Source organism: Megascapheus bottae, chromosome 1 (assembly GCF_031878675.1).
Source record: "Megascapheus bottae isolate mThoBot1 chromosome 1, mThoBot2.hap1, whole genome shotgun sequence".
NCBI lineage: Eukaryota > Metazoa > Chordata > Mammalia > Rodentia > Geomyidae > Megascapheus > Megascapheus bottae.
In genome coordinates, this window is record NC_143509.1 from 53,018,680 (window position 1) to 53,035,530 (window position 16,851).

A 16,851-nucleotide genomic window follows, 5' to 3' on the forward strand; every position below is an offset into this window, starting at 1 on the left:
AATCATTCCTCAAGTATCAACTTTCTTTATAAAGACGTTGTGGTCTTGTAAGTATTCAAGATGAGTTAAATGCTGTGTTAAAAATTAGCTAATGTCAAAGTAAAGAAATTCAATGAAGCATGGATAAACAGAAGTAACTATGATTCTCTTAAGGTAGCCAAATGCCTCGTCATTTAATTACGGACACACATGAATGGATGAATGAAATTTTTTTAGATGGCTCTATCTATCTATCAAATATATATATATACATATACATACATACATACACACATACACACATACACACATACACATGGACTTAAGTGGCAACAAGAATCCCTAAAGTGGAAGTGGCCCTGTGGCTCAAGGGGTAGGGTGGTAGCCTTGAGCTGAAGAGCTCAGGGACAGTGCCCAGGCTCAGAGTTCAAGTCCCATGACCAAAAACAACAACAACAACAACAAAAAAAAAAAAAACCCTGAAGTAGGTACCACTGGTTCAAGCCTAATTTCCTAAGATGAATTAATACCATCACAATATGCATACTAACCAGTTCAAATCCCCTGAGAAATGCTTACTGCAAGACCCAAATCACTGAAATTATGGAAAAGAGACAATAGGAATAAAGCACTTGCCATTCTCCAATGAGAATGGAATGGAACTGCTGTTTGTTTGGTTTTTTTATCTGATAAGATAGCCATGCTGGGTGCCTGGTACCTGTAATCCTAGCTAGTGAGGAAGCTGAGATCTGAGAATCATGGTTCAAATCCAGCCCCAGGGAAGGGAAGAGAATTCTAAGATTCTTCTCTCCAATTAACCACAGAAAGTTGGAAGTAGAGCATGGTTCAAGTGATAGAGCACTAGCATTGGGCAAAAAAGCTCAGGAACAGTGCCAAGGTACAAAGTTGAACCCCAAAACCAAAGCCAACCACTCCTCCCATCAAAAAAAAAAAAGCCGCAAGAGGACAAAAGAATAATAAGCTAGAGATATGGCTAGCCAGCAAGCATAAAGCCCAGAGTTTAAAGCTCAGAACTACCAACAGAGGGCCAAGGGAGAAGAGAGGAAAAAGGAGAATGAGAGGGAAAGAAAACATGAGAGGGTAGTGAAAGGGAAGGAAATGAGGAAAGAGGGAGCTGGAGGGGAAGAGAGACAGCAAAATTGAGAATAAATTTAAGACAGTACAGATGGACTAGAAGTTATCCTTACCTATTGTCAAGGCAATTGAGGTGCACAGCAATTGGCCTGAAAGAATGTAGAACTAGCAAAGAACTTCCAAACATTAAAAAAAAAATAAGCTGCTTTTTGTTTTATTGTATTACTCCTACCCTATTACCTTCCAATAGGCTATTTCCTTTAGAAAATATGTAATTGAGAATTGGCATTTACTGCATGCCTTTTTCAGCAAACTATACCAATTAACACTAAATACCACCAAAACTTACCAGGGTCATATAAACTATACCAATTAACACTAAATATCACCAGAACTTACCAGGGTCATATAAACTATTGGCAGACACTGTGGAGGGTAAAGATTCTCTTCCATCATCACAGCTTTGCTGGATCCCACTGTCATTGCTTTTGACTGTTTTAAAAGAAAAATTGGCTAGTGACTAAAAGTCACACCATTCAGAACAACATCTCCCACAACCAGAGATTTTGAAATGAGCTTTTTTGAAATGTCAACATGAACTCAGCCACCACCAGTAGAAAATTTAATACAATTTTAACTTTTTAAATACTTAGCTTATTGTGACATAAATCACTCACAAAAATATCACATCTAATACCCCATAAAATGTGAAGTCATAAAGAACTTGATTTATTGCATGACATAAGTAATATGTAATTCTGAGACAATGGGTAACATCTAGAGAAATGGCCACACCGCACAATGACCACTGGCACAGACTTGGAATGCTCCACAAGAGTAGTACTTACTACTACGCAGTTTTGAAGAAGTATCAAAGTAGGAGAAGAGTGAATCTAGCTCATCAGGACAGAACAGAGACTCCCGCCTGGCCTCGTCGCTATTTACAGCAACCACTGAGGACATGCAAGTTAGCAAAGCACAAAGCAGGCCATAAGAAGGGAAAGGGCAGGAGAAAAATGTTACTGGGAAAAATTCAAGAGGAAAAAATAGGAAGGAAATCAGGTAGTTAATCAGATACTTGGGGCTTCTGGCATGGCAGATTTCTAATTCCCATCTCCCCTTGCACTTTAAAAGCAGTTCCACATTACTTACAGATGTGGACTGTCATGGTATCACTTCAAGTTAACTCTTTAAAGAACACAGAAATCCAGTTTTTCCTTAGGATATGCAAAAGGAACGAGTGCTTAGCAAGAAAGAAACCTACTATTGCTTCTAAACCAGAAATTAGGAAAGTGACTTTAATTCAAGATAGTATTTATATTCACAGAAAAAGAGGTATAATACCTGAACTTTGGACAGATGCTCTGATTTGATCACCTGGTCCAAGTTTAGAAATGCTCAGCCTCTTTTCTTCGCAACTTTTGGAAATAATCTTTTTGTCCTGCTCAGGAGGTGACGATGACAGAGAATATTTATCCACAAACTTTCTCTCCACATATTTAGCTCTGATATATGCCTCTTTTTCCTGTCTGGTACACATAACAATGTTATGATATTCTGCTTAATGCTAAGTATGGCTAATACTGAAAAGATGTCATTAATTATTGAATACTTAAACAAAATAGTTTTGCAAAACTAGTTAAGACAATCAGCTACAGTTCTTATACAACATGTTCATTTGCCAATTTCTAATTAATTGTTTCAAAATTAAATTGCCTAACTGAAAAATCACAAATGGTTACATAGCATCCTTTCTTTTCTTAATTTTATGTATTTACTTTTACATAAATCCTCATGCTTTTTACAGAATAAAAATATTAAGGAAAATTTTATCAAATTAATTCATTTTAACTCAGAGACAGTCTCATATTGAACCAGCACTTTTCATAAAATATTTCAAAACATAATAGCATTCTTAAGTGAAAATAAAAGCATTATATTTAAACTTTTGACTTAAAACACCAAATGTGTCTTGTAGTTTTTCTCCCACATCTCCTTTTAAAATGCTTAAGTCTAAGCCAAGTATGAGTGGTTCTTGCCTGTAAACCTAGCAACTTAGCGGTTGAAATATGAAGATCACTGTTCAAAACCAGCCCCTGCAGAGAAACCCATGACTCTGTGGCAGAGTGCTAAGCCTTGAGCAAAAAATAAACCTCAGAGAAAGCACTCAGAACCTGAATTCAAGACCCAGCACCAGGTGCACACATACACATGCATGCATACGCACAGCATGTGCACATGCACACACACATGTGCACATACACATGCGCAAATGCACACCCAAAATTTAGGGATGGGGCCTTTGGCTGAATTATAAAGATGAACAGTATCTCAATTATGTTTAGCAAATATTTAAATAGTACTGGCTTAGAGGGCTAATAATTCAGCACAAGATTCTGGCAAATGAAAATTTTTAAATTTTCTTATTATGAAGTACTTGTACAATTCCATAAACCAGGTTATAAGTACAATTCTTTTTATTTATTTATTTGCTTATTTATTTATTTGCCAATCCTGGGGCTTGAATTCAGGGCCTGAGCACTGTCCTTGGGCTTTTTCAAAGCTAGTGCTCTCCTGTTTGAGCCACAGCACCACTTCCAGCTCTTTCTGTGGATGTGGTACCAAGGAATCAAACCCAGGGCTTTGTGCATGCTAAGCAAGCACTCTACCACTAAGCCACACTCCCAGACCAAGTACAATACTTGATCAATGTCACTGTTTCCTTACTTCTCCCCCATTTTTTCACTCCTGCTCATTTTTATGCAATATATATTGAATATGTATATTCAATGAAAACATTTAGCAAATACAACTTTAATGCTGAAACTAAAAAAAGAAAATCATAGTGAATAAAAGCAGCACCAACAGCAAAAACTGTTATCTCAAAGGCACTTTCTTCTTTCTAGCTGCTTCATTCAGTAGCCTCCTTACAGAGAACTGAACTGCAATTTAGCACAGCACATAAACCTCTCCTGTATTATCACCTTTGCTCAACATTACAATGCCATTCATGACCTACGTGGTTAACAAACATTTGCTGAATTAAGTCAAACACTGTAACATGATTAAGTGTTGAAACTTAGTCACTGAAGACATTAATGAACAGATTATTTCTCTTTGAATTCCCAGGAATACTGTGGAAATACTTTTAACAGCTAAGCATTTACATTCTTAATAGGTATTTAATTTGTAAGATTCCTTTTCATCTATAGACTATAAATAATTACCTGTTCAAAATAATATACTCAAGAATGAGAAACTCAGATTTGAAGAGTAAGATGACTTGCAAACACTGTTCTCAATAGTATATATCAACTGCAGTGAGATAAAAATCACAGCTACATTCCTGATTATAGAGGTGAGGGTAGCACGTTAAAGACAATTAAAATAGTACCTTTGTCCTGGCTGTGGTTTCTTTACTCCCATTTTTTCCACTTTAGCTTCATAAACATGATTTATAACATCATTCCCCAACTCACACATAAGCTGTTTGACAGGAAAACAGAAAAGCAAGCTATAAAATTAAAATTTCTAAAATTAAGCTAAACTTTAAAATTCCTCAAAGTAGGTACAATTCACTAAGTCTTTTGCATATCCTACAATCACTCATTCCACAGTGAAGTTTAACGTTAAAATAGACAAGAATTGAAGTATCATTTTGTCATCCTTCACTAGAACATGAGCACTTCTATATCACTTTCTCTAGCAATATACTATATTCCTATACATGCATATACACTGTATATAATCACAAGCAGCTACTTACTGCCCATCTATGTATCACAACTATATGTGTGTAACTGAAGTAGGGCAATAAAGTATCACTGATACAGTTAGGTACAGTTAGTATTTGCTAGGAAAATCAGTTAAAGTTAAATACTCTTTTCAGTTTTCATCTACTTACTAGAAATATTCAAATACCTCAAACATACAAGCTTTTTGAAGTTTAGTTTTGAACTTTTCCTTCTTGTTGAGTTCTATCTCCAAATAACTAAGCAACTCCTTGCTATATGTTTTAAAATCATGTAGTTTTTATCTGCCGTTCTACCTCTGATTCAGTTTATAATTCACAAGTCCTATTTGCAGTGTCTCAGCAAATCATATACTTTTGGTTGGGTCCAATTCCAGACTTGACCACTAGACAAAACATATTACACCAAAATGCAGGTGATTCAACCCATTCCCTGATCTTATCTGGGTTAAAGGGATACTTCACACTAGCATGATAGGGCCATGGTTGTAAAAAATAAAGTTAAGACACTGGAGATTGTTCATTGTGAGAAAGGGAAATGGCCTAAGCTGAGATAGCAAGAAAATGAGAATGCTATCTGGATCTAATAACCACAGCAATATAAGAGGGCATCTTAGAAAGTGTACATTAGGCAAGCAGAAGAAAATTGCTTGTTTCCTTGCTGACAAGTTATTTTAGGGTCTTGTTATTTATGTAACTACCATCCCTCTTCTGATACGGTTTCCGGTTTCCTGCCCCTGCCCGCAGCTAACCCTCTCTCTTTCTTCTCTCTCTCAGATGGCACCTTGAACAGCTATTTCTTTCAAACACTGAGGGTGCCATTATTATGATGGTGTGTGTGTGTGTGTTGCTCGGTTTAAAAATCAAGACCTTTCACTTGCTAGTCAAGCACTTGGGCTGCAGCTCCGGCCCTTTTTGCTTCAGTTATTGTTCAGATAGGGTCTGGTTGGTCTTTGACATTTCCTAACCAGCCCTCCATACATACAAAATAACTAAGATTATAAATGTGTCCTACCATACCTGGCTTGTTTTTAAGATGATGCTTCCCTAAAGTTTTACACAGATGGCCTGAAACCAACATTCTCTTATCTCCTAAATTACTAGGATTATAGATGAGTCACTTATCATGCCCCGTCTTAAATATGCTATTTCCTATGAGCAGTTATAACTTAATTTTATATGTCACTTTTTTATTTTTGAAGTAGTGATACCAATTGGTACTTTTTAAACAATCTGCTGTAGAGAAGCTAGGTGCAGGTGCTCAATCTAAAATACTAGCTACTCAGAAAGATGAGATAGAAAGACTGAAATTCAAAGCCAGTACGGGCTTTGTACAAGTCAGTAGACTTTTATCTCCAACTACACAGCAAAAAGCTAGAAACAGAGGTGTGGCTCAAATCACAGAGCCAGAATAGCCAAACAAGAGATTCAGGTCTAGAGTTCAAGCCACAGTACTGGCGCACACACGCGCACACACGCACACAGACACACCTCTCAAGAAGAAAAAAAAAAAAACTCTGCATTAGAACTAGAGAAAATAGATACATCACTGAATTAAATAAAAATGATAGCAAAGAAATCAACCTAATTTGCAAAAAATTAACATAGGACAAAAAATTTATAATAGGGTATTATAATTTATAATGATTTTAGGAAAGCTGGTAAAACTAGCTGGACATTGGTGGCTCATAGACTGTAATCAGTTGAACCCTGAAGGATCATAGCTCAAAGGCAGCATAGGCAGTCTGTGAAATTCCATATCCAATTAGTTACCAAAATACCAGATAGAACATATGGCTCAGGTAGAGCTCCAAGAGCAAGAAAGCTAAGCCTAAGGTCCTGAGCTCAAGCTCACATACTAGTACAAAGTAACAAAAAAACAAAACTAAACTAAACAAAGCAAAGCAAAACAAAACTATTTGGAAAAGTTACCAAGAATGACACATTTTATACTACCCAATGAATGAATTGACATATACATTATGATTAAAATGTATAAAATTAGTTCATAAGATTTTCCAGGAAGATGGCGCCAAGACAATGGGGACACTGCCTAGCTTTCTCCCACAAAAAGAGAGAACCAGGGAATCCCACGAGCCAACTATCTTAAGAAATCCACAACAATAAACTCAAGAAGCAACGGAAAAGGACTCAAACCGGAAAAGAAATCCAGATAAAGCTTACATCCAACTTTCTCAAAGAATTCGAAATGCGAGGACCCCTCCCCCACCCCTCACCACCGGCTCCAAGCCAGGAAAGTCGCAGCAGAGGGCGCCGGGCCGGGCAGCCCCGACTGCCGCAGAAACCAGCATAGACCAGGCCAGCAAGCAGCAGAAGCCAGACTCAGGAACCAGCGCAGACAAGGCCTGCCCCTGGAAGCAGCGCAGGAAAACCAACCATCCACCCAGCGTGCTGAGACTGAAGCACTAAGACCCAGCCCACAGCCCACTGTGAGGCCACTGGTTGGGCTGAGAGCTAGTCGTGCAGCAGCACACAGCCTCTGGGAACAGGCCGAACACCTGCAAAAACTGCAAACTCGGAATCAATTTGGCTGAGAACCACAGGTATACACAGATTCCCAGAACCACCGGTCCCAATCCAAGTAAAGATCGCCACCTACCGACCACAGAGCGAACTACAACAACAGTTCTCGATGCCTAGAAGAGCACAAAGACAAATTACAACATACATAAATAATCAAAGTCCCACACAAAGCCCAAAAGGAAACAAGAGCAAAGGGACGAGAGAGATGTCACCATCCCAAGAAATGAAACCTGAAGAGACACGAAATATGACTCAAATCAAGGAGATGATTTTGGAAATGAAAACAAAAGCAAGAAATTTCCAAGGAACTCTTCGAATTCAAAAGAGAAGTGGAAGAAAAGTTCAATACCCTCTCAGCAGACTTGATCAGCTCAGTGTCCACACTTCAAGCAAAAATGGAGGCATTAGCAGAAGACTGACTGAGATGGAAAATAGAATATCAGGAACGGAAGATAAAACACAAGAGCTGGAATAGAGAATCACCACCTTGGAAAAATGAGTCAGAATCCACCAGAGAGAACTCCAGGACTTGGCAGATGCAGCAAAGAAGTCTAACCTTCATATAATAGGGATTGATGAGGGGGCAGAATTTCAGGACAAAGGAATGCAACCCTTATTCACCGAAATCATAGCAGAGAACTTCCCCAACCTCAAAAGGGAAAATACATTATTGAAGGTTTCAGGACTCTAAACAGGCAAGATCCTAGAAGGAACTCATCTAGACATACCATAGTAAAGACACTTGACCCGAATACCAAGGAATTGATCTTAAATGCTGCAAAAACAAAGAAAGACCTATACTACAATGGGAAAAAAAATTCAAATTACAGCAGATCTCTCCACCCAAACCCTAAAAGCAAGAAAAGCTTGGAAAAATATCACTGATGACCTGAAATCCAACAATTGCCAACCCAGACTGATATATCCAGCAAAAATAGCATTTACATTTGAGGGAGAAACAAGAATATTTCACTCCAAAGAGAAGCTTTATGAATACATGCACACTAAAACAGTGTTACAAAAATTATTAATCAAGAACAAATTGTAGAACATCAAGAACCCCCATCAAGAAGCAAGTATTCATAATTCACTAAACACAAAAGGGGTTAAAAAGAGAATGAAACTTAGAAGTAAAAATAAATAATGACAATGGACACTGACCACTTCTCCATAATTTCCCTAAATGTGAACGGGCTGAACAATCCAAGCAAAAGACACAGAGCAGCACACTGCATTAAGAAACACCACCCATCCATATGTTGCCTCCAGGAGACTCACCTCACGGCCAAAGACAGAAATTCCAAGTGAAAGGATGGAAACTAATTTTCCACTCCAATGCACCATGCAAAAAAGCAGGAGTAGCAATCTTAATCTCCGACAAAATTAACTTCTAAGTAAAATCAGTACATAAAGATAGAGATAGCCATTACATATTAGTAAAGGGTACAATCCATGCCCATAATATTACAGTTATAAACATTTACTCCCCCAACACGGGAGCACTCAAATTCGTCAAACAAACCCTCTTAGAATTACACAACAAGATAGACTCAAACACAATCATAGTGGGATGTTGGGGGCTGACCTCCATCTCTGAGGCCTGATTCTGGCTCAGCGGCCATTGAAGGGCTTTGGCCAGGCACTCGCTCCTTGCATACCTCTCTTAAGGCATCTCTGTGTATGTGACTCGACTGAACCCCCCGCAGCTTCGCGGGTCTCGCAGCAGTGCAGGTCTCGCCGGCTTTCCTGCACCTGTCCCACCCAGTACCTAAAAGTCCACCCCAGACCCTTAGTGATAGCACAGTGGCCCTCTTCCTATTGGCTAGCTTCCCAGTTCCCACCTTCTCTTACCCCAACAGTATATAACTAATCGCCTGACGCAATAAAGAGAGCAGCAACAGAGATCAGTGGAGAGATTTGATGCGCTTTCATAGCTGACACAACTCCTGACTCAGCATGGCTTTTTCTTCCCCGGTAATTGGGAGAGGGCTGGGTCACCGATACTTACCATCTCACTCGGCTCTGGGGGACTACAGGCTGGCCCTGTGTGTCCCTCCCTGTTCCTGAGTTGCTCCCCAGAGAAGCAACAGTAGGAGACCTCAATACACCACTCTCAACAAACAACAGGTCAACTCAACAAAAGTTAAGACACCATCGACTTAAATGACACCATAGCCCAGCTGGGCTTGACAGATATAAACAGAGTCTTCCACCCAACGGTGAAACTTTTTACATTTTTCTCAGCAGCACATGGAACACACTCCAAAATTGATCATATAATAGTTCATACAGAAAACCTAAGCAGATACAAGAGGACTGATATAATCCCATGCATCCTATCAGACCACAGTGGAGTCAGACTAATTCTGAACAATGCAGTCCAAGTCAAAAAACATTCAATCACTTGGAAACTGAACAACACACTTCTGAATAACTCCTGGGTGACAGATCAAATCAGAAAAGAAGTTAAAAACTTCCTTGAATGTAATGACAATCAAAAAACATCACAAAGGAACTTATGGGACACAGCAAAGGCAGTTCTAAGAGGCAAATTTATCACACTAGGAGTGCATATTAAAAAGACAGAAGAAGAGCATGTAAATAACCTAAAAAAAAAAAAAACTGAAACACCAAGAGGAGCAAGAAAAAGTTAATTCTAAAACAACCAGAAGGACAGAAATAACAAAAATAAAATCAGAAATATCAGAGATTGAAATAAGATCTACTATACACAAATTTGATAAATAAAAAAGTTGGTTCTTTGAGTCAACAAAATAGACAGACCCTTGGCAAGATTAATCAAAAAAGGGAGAGGGGAGACTCAAACAAGATTAGAGACCCCACGGGAACAATCACAACTGATTTCCAAGAAATTCAGTCCATAATGAATAAATACTACCAGGGCCTATATTCAAAGAAACAAGAAAATCTAGTAGAAATGGATGATTTCTTAAATAAATATAGGCTACCCGCACTGAACAACGATGAGGTAAACAAATTGAACGAACCAATCTCTTACAATGAAATTGTGGAAGCAATCAGAGAAATGCCAACCAAAAAGAGCCCAGGTCCAGATGGTTTCACTGCAGAATTCTACAAGACGTTTAAAGATGAAATAACACCTACACTCTTGAAACTCTTCCAAGAAATAGAAACAGAAGGAGCAATACCAAACTCATTTTATGAAGCTAATATCACTCTCATCCCCAAACCAGGGAAAGACCCAACAAAAAAAGAAAACTACAGACCTATCTCTGCTGGTGGGAATGTAAACTAGTTCAGCTACTCTGGAAAGCAGTGTGGTGGTGTCTTAAAGAACTGAAAATAGACCTTCCCTACGATCCTGCCAACCACTTCTGGGCATCTACCCTGAAAATCATAACCCAAGATATGATAAGGATACCTGCTCAGCTGTGTTCATCTCTTCACTATTCACAATAGCCAGGCGATGGAAACAATCCAGATGCCCTACTGCAGATGAATGGATACAGAAAATGTGATATATATACACAATGGAATTCTACATAGCCAACAGACCAGATAAAATAATGGCATTTGCAGGGAAGTGGATGAATCTAGAGCGAATCATGTTGAGTGAGACAAGTCAAGCCCTAAGGAACAAAAGGCGCATGGTATCCTTAATATGTGGCTATTAAGTACAAAGAGTACAAGAGCGAGGACGCAATATCTGCATACCCAATGCTATGGACATGATAATGGAAATATAAACATAACTATATAGATATAAAAACCTATGACTCTAGGGCCGGGAGTTTGGCCTAGTGGTTAAAGTGCTTGCCTAGCATGCATGAAGACCCGGGTTCAATTCCTCGGTACCACATACATAGAGAAAAGCCAGAAGTGGTGCTGAGGCTCAAGTGGTAGAGCTCTAGCCTTGAGAAAAAAGTCCAAGGACAGTGCTCAGGCCCTGAGCTCAAGCACAGGACTGGCAAAAAAAAAAAAAACAACCTATGACTCTATAGACATAATGTTTTACTTTCTAAAATTAATATGTTTCTATGACATACAAACCCTTAGCCTAATTTTGATTAAGTTCTAAATACTAAGTCCAAGTGATTGTAAATAGAGATTCCCTTCTTGAACATTCGTTTGTTAAACCGGTTATTTAAAATACGATGTAAAAACCTTGTTAATAAAGAAAAAAATTAGTTCATAAAATAACTCATCTTAAAATTTTTTTAATGAATTAATTTTTTAAGTCAAACTCAGAAGTAAACCTGTGTGGACCCAAAATACTCAGGGATAACACGTAGGCCCTGAGTTCAAGTTACAGAACAGACGAAGGCCAACAGACTGACAGACAGAGACAAGGAGAAAAGAAGAAGGGGAGGCGGTCCCAAACTCTAGTTTTTTTAAAAAAATAAATTGTAGCTGTTGCCATGCACAAGCATTAACTCAAAATGGATCAACCTCAATATCAGACTGGAAACCCTGAAACTCCTACATGATAGAGTTGGAGAGACACTGGAACTCATAGGCACAGGCAAAAACTTCCTGAACAGAATCCCAGGGTCACAACAGATTGGAGAGAGACTCAATAAATGGGACTATCTAAAAATAAAGTTTCTGCACAGATAAAAGCATAGCTACTAGAGTAGAAAGACAGCCAACCAACAGGGAAAAGATATTTACCAATAATACATCAGACAAATGCATAATATCCAGTATCTACAGGGAACTCAAGAAACTAATCCCCCCAAACCCAACAAACCAAATCACTAAATGGGCAAGCGAACTAAAGAGAGACTTACCAAAAGAAGAGGTTAAAATGGCAGAAAAGCATATGAGAAAATGCTCATCATTCATGGTCATAAAGGAAATGCAAATTAAAAATAATCCTAAAATACCACCTTACCCCAACAAGAATGGCCAAGATTTTGAACTCAGACAATGACAGATGCTGGCAGGGTTGTAGAGAAAAGGGAACCCTACTACACTACTGGGATTGTAAGCAAGTTCAGCCACTCTGGAAAGCAGTGTGAGGTTTCTTAAAGAACTGAAAATAGACCTTCCCTACAATCCCGCCATATCACTCCTGGGCATCTATCCTTAACATCATAACCTAAGATATGATAAGGACACCTGCTCAGCTATGTTCATCTCTCCACTATTCACAATAGCCAAGCAATGGAAACAATCCAGATACCTTACTGTAGATGAATGGATACAAAAAATGTGGTACATATACACAATGAAATTCTACATAGCCAACAGACAAGATAAAATAATAGCATTCACAGGGAAGTGGATGAATCTAGAGCAAATCATGTTGAGTAAGATAAGTCCAGACCAAAGGAACAAAAGGCACATGGTATTCTTAATATGTGGCCATCAGATCCAAACAGTACAAAAGCAATGACTCAATATTTGGGTACCCAGTGCTATGGACATGGTATTGGAAATACAAACACAACTACATAGACATAAAAATTGACTCTACAGACATAACCTGTTCTATTACACAGATTAATATGTACCTATGACATACAAACCCTCAGCCTAATTTTAGTTATGTTCTAAAATCTAAGTGCCAGTGATTGTTTATAGAGATTCCCTTCTTGAATGCTTGTTTGTTAAACATGTCATTTGAAATAGGATGTAAAAATCAATGTTAATAAATTCTTTGAAAATAATAAAAAATAAAGAATATGTAGCCTAGTGATAGAGTGCACACGTAGCATGCATGAAGCCCTGGATTCGATTCCTTGGAACCACATACATAGAAAAAGCCAGAAGTGGCACTGTGGCTCAAGTGGCACTAGCTTTCAGCAAAATGTGTCCAAGGACCTGAGTTCAAATCCCACGAATAGCCAAAAAAAAAAGAGTAACTATTTTTTCTTGGATTTGGAGATTAAGCCTAGGACTACAAATATCTCCAGCTCCAATAGTTCACTTGGAGTAAAGATGGTGGTAATTGTTTTGGAATACTTTGTTTACTTGCCATTTCAAAGCTATTCATTTATACATGCCATTTTAATTTAAAATAATTAAAGATACCCAAAGCTTATCATAATTACATCCAATTATTCCTTTCTCCTATACTACCTGCCTAAAAGATTTCCCTACTTCCTTTCCTATAATTCAATATTGTGGCTTTTGGTCCCTCTAATAATAATTTCTATTTCTTCCCAAAGAGTTCTCACATAACCCATGGTATTTTCTATTTATATTCTTTTTTTGTTCATTTGTTTTGTGGGTCATGGGGCCTGGGTACTGTTCCTGAGCATTTCAGCTCAAGGCTACGGCTCTACCCTTGAACCACTTCCTGTTTTCTAGAGGTTAATTGGAGATAAGAGTCTCAAGTCCTTTCGTACCCGGGCTGGCTTTGAACCTTGATGCTCAGATCTCAGCCTCCTGAGCAACTAGGATTACAGGCATGAATCACTGTGCTCGACTATTTATAGTCTTTAAAATGTATATTTTAATTATCTGACACTTAATAACTTTCCTTAACTACCTAGGGGATAGTTTCATTTTCCTCTAGACAGGCATGACCCAGAGTACTTCCTTCCTTTTTAAGCACCTGCTCTACTGATAATTCCTTTATTTAAAATTGGAAGCTACTCAGGAGATTGAGATCTGAAGATCTTGGTTTGAAGCCAGCCCAGGGGTAAAGTCAGTGAAGCTCTTATCTCCAATTAAACACAGGAAAAGAAAACAGCTGAGAGTGAAGCTATGGCTCAAGTGGTAGAATGCCAATCGTGAGTAAAAAAGCTAAAGGAGAAAACACAAGCCCTGAGTACAAGCCCAAAACACACACACACACACACACACACACACACACACACACACACACACACACTGAAACTAAGATATTAAATGCCTGTATCTGCTGTATAATGTCATTACATATCCTTGTATTATTTCCCAACATGATTTTAAGTTTCTAGGCAGTACAGAATCCATCTTCTACTGGTTTTCCTTCCCCCTTCTTGACTAGAACATTCTGTGTACTATTAAAGATAATTTCTGATGAGTTAAATGGAAAAATGGGAAAAAAAATCCTATGGACAGGTAAAGTTTTAACTCAAAATTGGAAAAAAATTGTATTTCTTCCTTATAATTTGTACATAAGCACTTGCAACATTTCCTTAAAAGTTTCTTATCTATAATCAAAGCTGGTATAGAAATTAGATTCTGCTCCTTATCTCACACTTTCTGCTTTGAATTCATAACAACTGGTAGAATCTAAATAGGGCTCTGCCTTGGGAGTTAATTTCATTTATCCGTGTACACAGTAATTCCATAAGGCTATTTTTTACATAATTGGCATAAGACCAGAACTAGAAACATAAGATACAACTTCCTGACAGAAGTAAATTTTGACTACAGTCTAACCTTTAAGTGAATTTATTTTCTATAATATAGTAAACAGGAGGACCTGAAAGGATTGTACCAATAAACTGGTAGGTAAATATAACTATAAATTCAGAGGTAGTCTAATGTCATTATTTATGACATTTTCAGAGATCTGAATCCTTAGATGAGGAAAAGAGAATGTCTTGGCTTGATTACTTCTACCCTAACAAATGTAAACTTGTGAATGGCCCAATCCAGTAATAACCCAGTGGAGTGGTACCACTATAACAATCCATTAAAAAAAGTTTACTATAACAATATAGCTGCATATTTTTAGAAGAATCTAATACAAAAATGTATGAATGGTAGTTTTCTTAAAGAGTGAACTGCTTAGAGTTACAAGTGCTATTTACTTTTTTTTTTTTTTTTGCCAGTCCTGGGGCTTGAACTCAGGGCCTGAACACCGTCCTTGGGCTTTCTCAAGGCTAGTGCTCTACCACTAGAGCCACAGCACCACTTCCAGCTTTTTTCTATGTATGTGGTACCAAGGAATTGAACCCAGGTCTTTGTGCAGGCTAGGCAAGCACTCTACCACTAGGCCAAACTCCTGGCCCCCCCAAGTGTTATTTTTGGCATTGCTGTTTACTTCTGTAATCCTTGCTATTCTGGAGGCTTAGATCAGGAGAATCATTGCCCAAAACCAGATTGGGTAGAAAACTCTGTGAGACTCTGCATCTCTCTAATTAGCCATCAAAAAGCTGTACTGAGGCATGGCTCAAGTGGCAGAGCACCAGTCATGAGCAAGCAACTTTGCTTGCTCAGCAAATGAGAGGTTCTGAGTTCAAGCCTAAATGCTGTTTTAAAAAAAAAGAAGAAGAAGAAAAAGGGAGGAAGAGAGGGAGGGAGATATAGGACCAGACATGGTGGTATTATCCTGTAATCTCAGCACTAGGGAAGGTGAGGCAGGAAGATCATGAGTAAAAGGCAAGCTTTGCATAGCAAAACTCCATCTCGAAAAGCAAAACAAAAAAAGTATACTATATATACTGAACAACTTAAGAACTTACTATAAAAACATCAGATTTACCAAAATAGCCTCAGATACGTTTAACACCATTTAGAGTTTGACCTAGCATGAGCAAGCCATAAAACTTGTAAACCAAATATCTAAATTCTTCACATATGTGAAAATATGGAATATTTTCATGCAAATATTCAGTTTACCTTTAAAAGTTCAGGCTCCCAGGTATCTAAAGTTAAAGATCGGACTTTTGAAAAATGAACCCCAAGACTCCTATATGAGGGAAAAAGAAGACTGCATTATTTATTAATATATAACTTTCAATTATACATTCATTCTCTCTCCTACAATGACAAAAGATCTACCAAGTAAAGCACTGTAATTTACTATGAGTGTTTATCCAAAAGAACTTCCCCTCTCTGGGCAGGTACCCACCGGTGAATCCCTGAGCACTCGATACACAAGGTGATGCCCAAGTTGATACTGGCCCATCGAGGATCTGCCAGACCACAATCACAACAGCTGGCATTGCCAGGAATACACTGGACTCGCTGCAGAGCACTTTCTCCTTTCAATAATTTCTCTTTTGACTCATTTCCAGAATCTAGGCTTCCTGTTGATGGAGATGATTTCTTATCCAGCTGCTGAAAAAATTAAGAATTAAGTGTTTGGTTGTTTAAAAAAATAATTAATTTTATTGCATACTACTGCTCAAAAGAGGGAGGGAAAAAGCTCCTAATTCATAAATTAAAAGACTGACTACTGAGCAAGGCACAGTGGCTCATGCCTGTCATCCTACCTACTTAGGAGGCTGAGATTTGAGGATGGCCGTTCAAAGCCAGCCCACGCACGGGTAGAGACAGAAAAAGTAGTTGATACCATTTTTTGTTGTTGTTGCTGGTTGTGGAACTTGAACCCTGAGCCTGGGTGTTGTCTCTGTTCAGCTCAAGGCTACTGCCCTACCCCTTGAGCCACAGGGCCGGTTTCGGTTTTTGGTTTTCCGGTATTTAATTAGCGATAAGCATCTAACAGACTTTAGTGTCCAGTCTGGCTTTAATGGGCTGGCTTTGAACTGTGATCCTCAGATCTCTGCCTCCTAAGTAGCTAGGATTACAGATGTGACCCACTGCGCCTAGATAGT

At 38.4% G+C, this 16,851-nt stretch overlaps 1 protein-coding gene across 8 annotated transcripts in view; it reads right to left on the reverse strand.

The window, feature by feature from the left end:
* Positions 1–16,851, reverse strand: part of Acap2 (ArfGAP with coiled-coil, ankyrin repeat and PH domains 2) — a 131,163-nt gene that overhangs the window by 14,694 nt on the left and 99,618 nt on the right. For 4 of the 8 annotated variants that reach the window (XM_090344101.1, XM_090344110.1, XM_090344116.1 and 1 more), the window contains 6 exons: positions 16,146–16,354; positions 15,914–15,983; positions 4,469–4,560; positions 2,419–2,603; positions 1,923–2,027; positions 1,474–1,566 (listed from right to left, as the gene is read on the reverse strand). In XM_090344101.1, coding sequence (XP_090200227.1) covers positions 1,474–1,566; positions 1,923–2,027; positions 2,419–2,603; positions 4,469–4,560; positions 15,914–15,983; positions 16,146–16,354 — 754 coding nt within the window. The remainder of the gene's footprint in view (positions 1–1,473; positions 1,567–1,922; positions 2,028–2,418; positions 2,604–4,468; positions 4,561–15,913; positions 15,984–16,145; positions 16,355–16,851) is intronic. The other 4 variants (XM_090344133.1, XM_090344141.1, XM_090344142.1 and 1 more) reach the window with 2 other exon arrangements.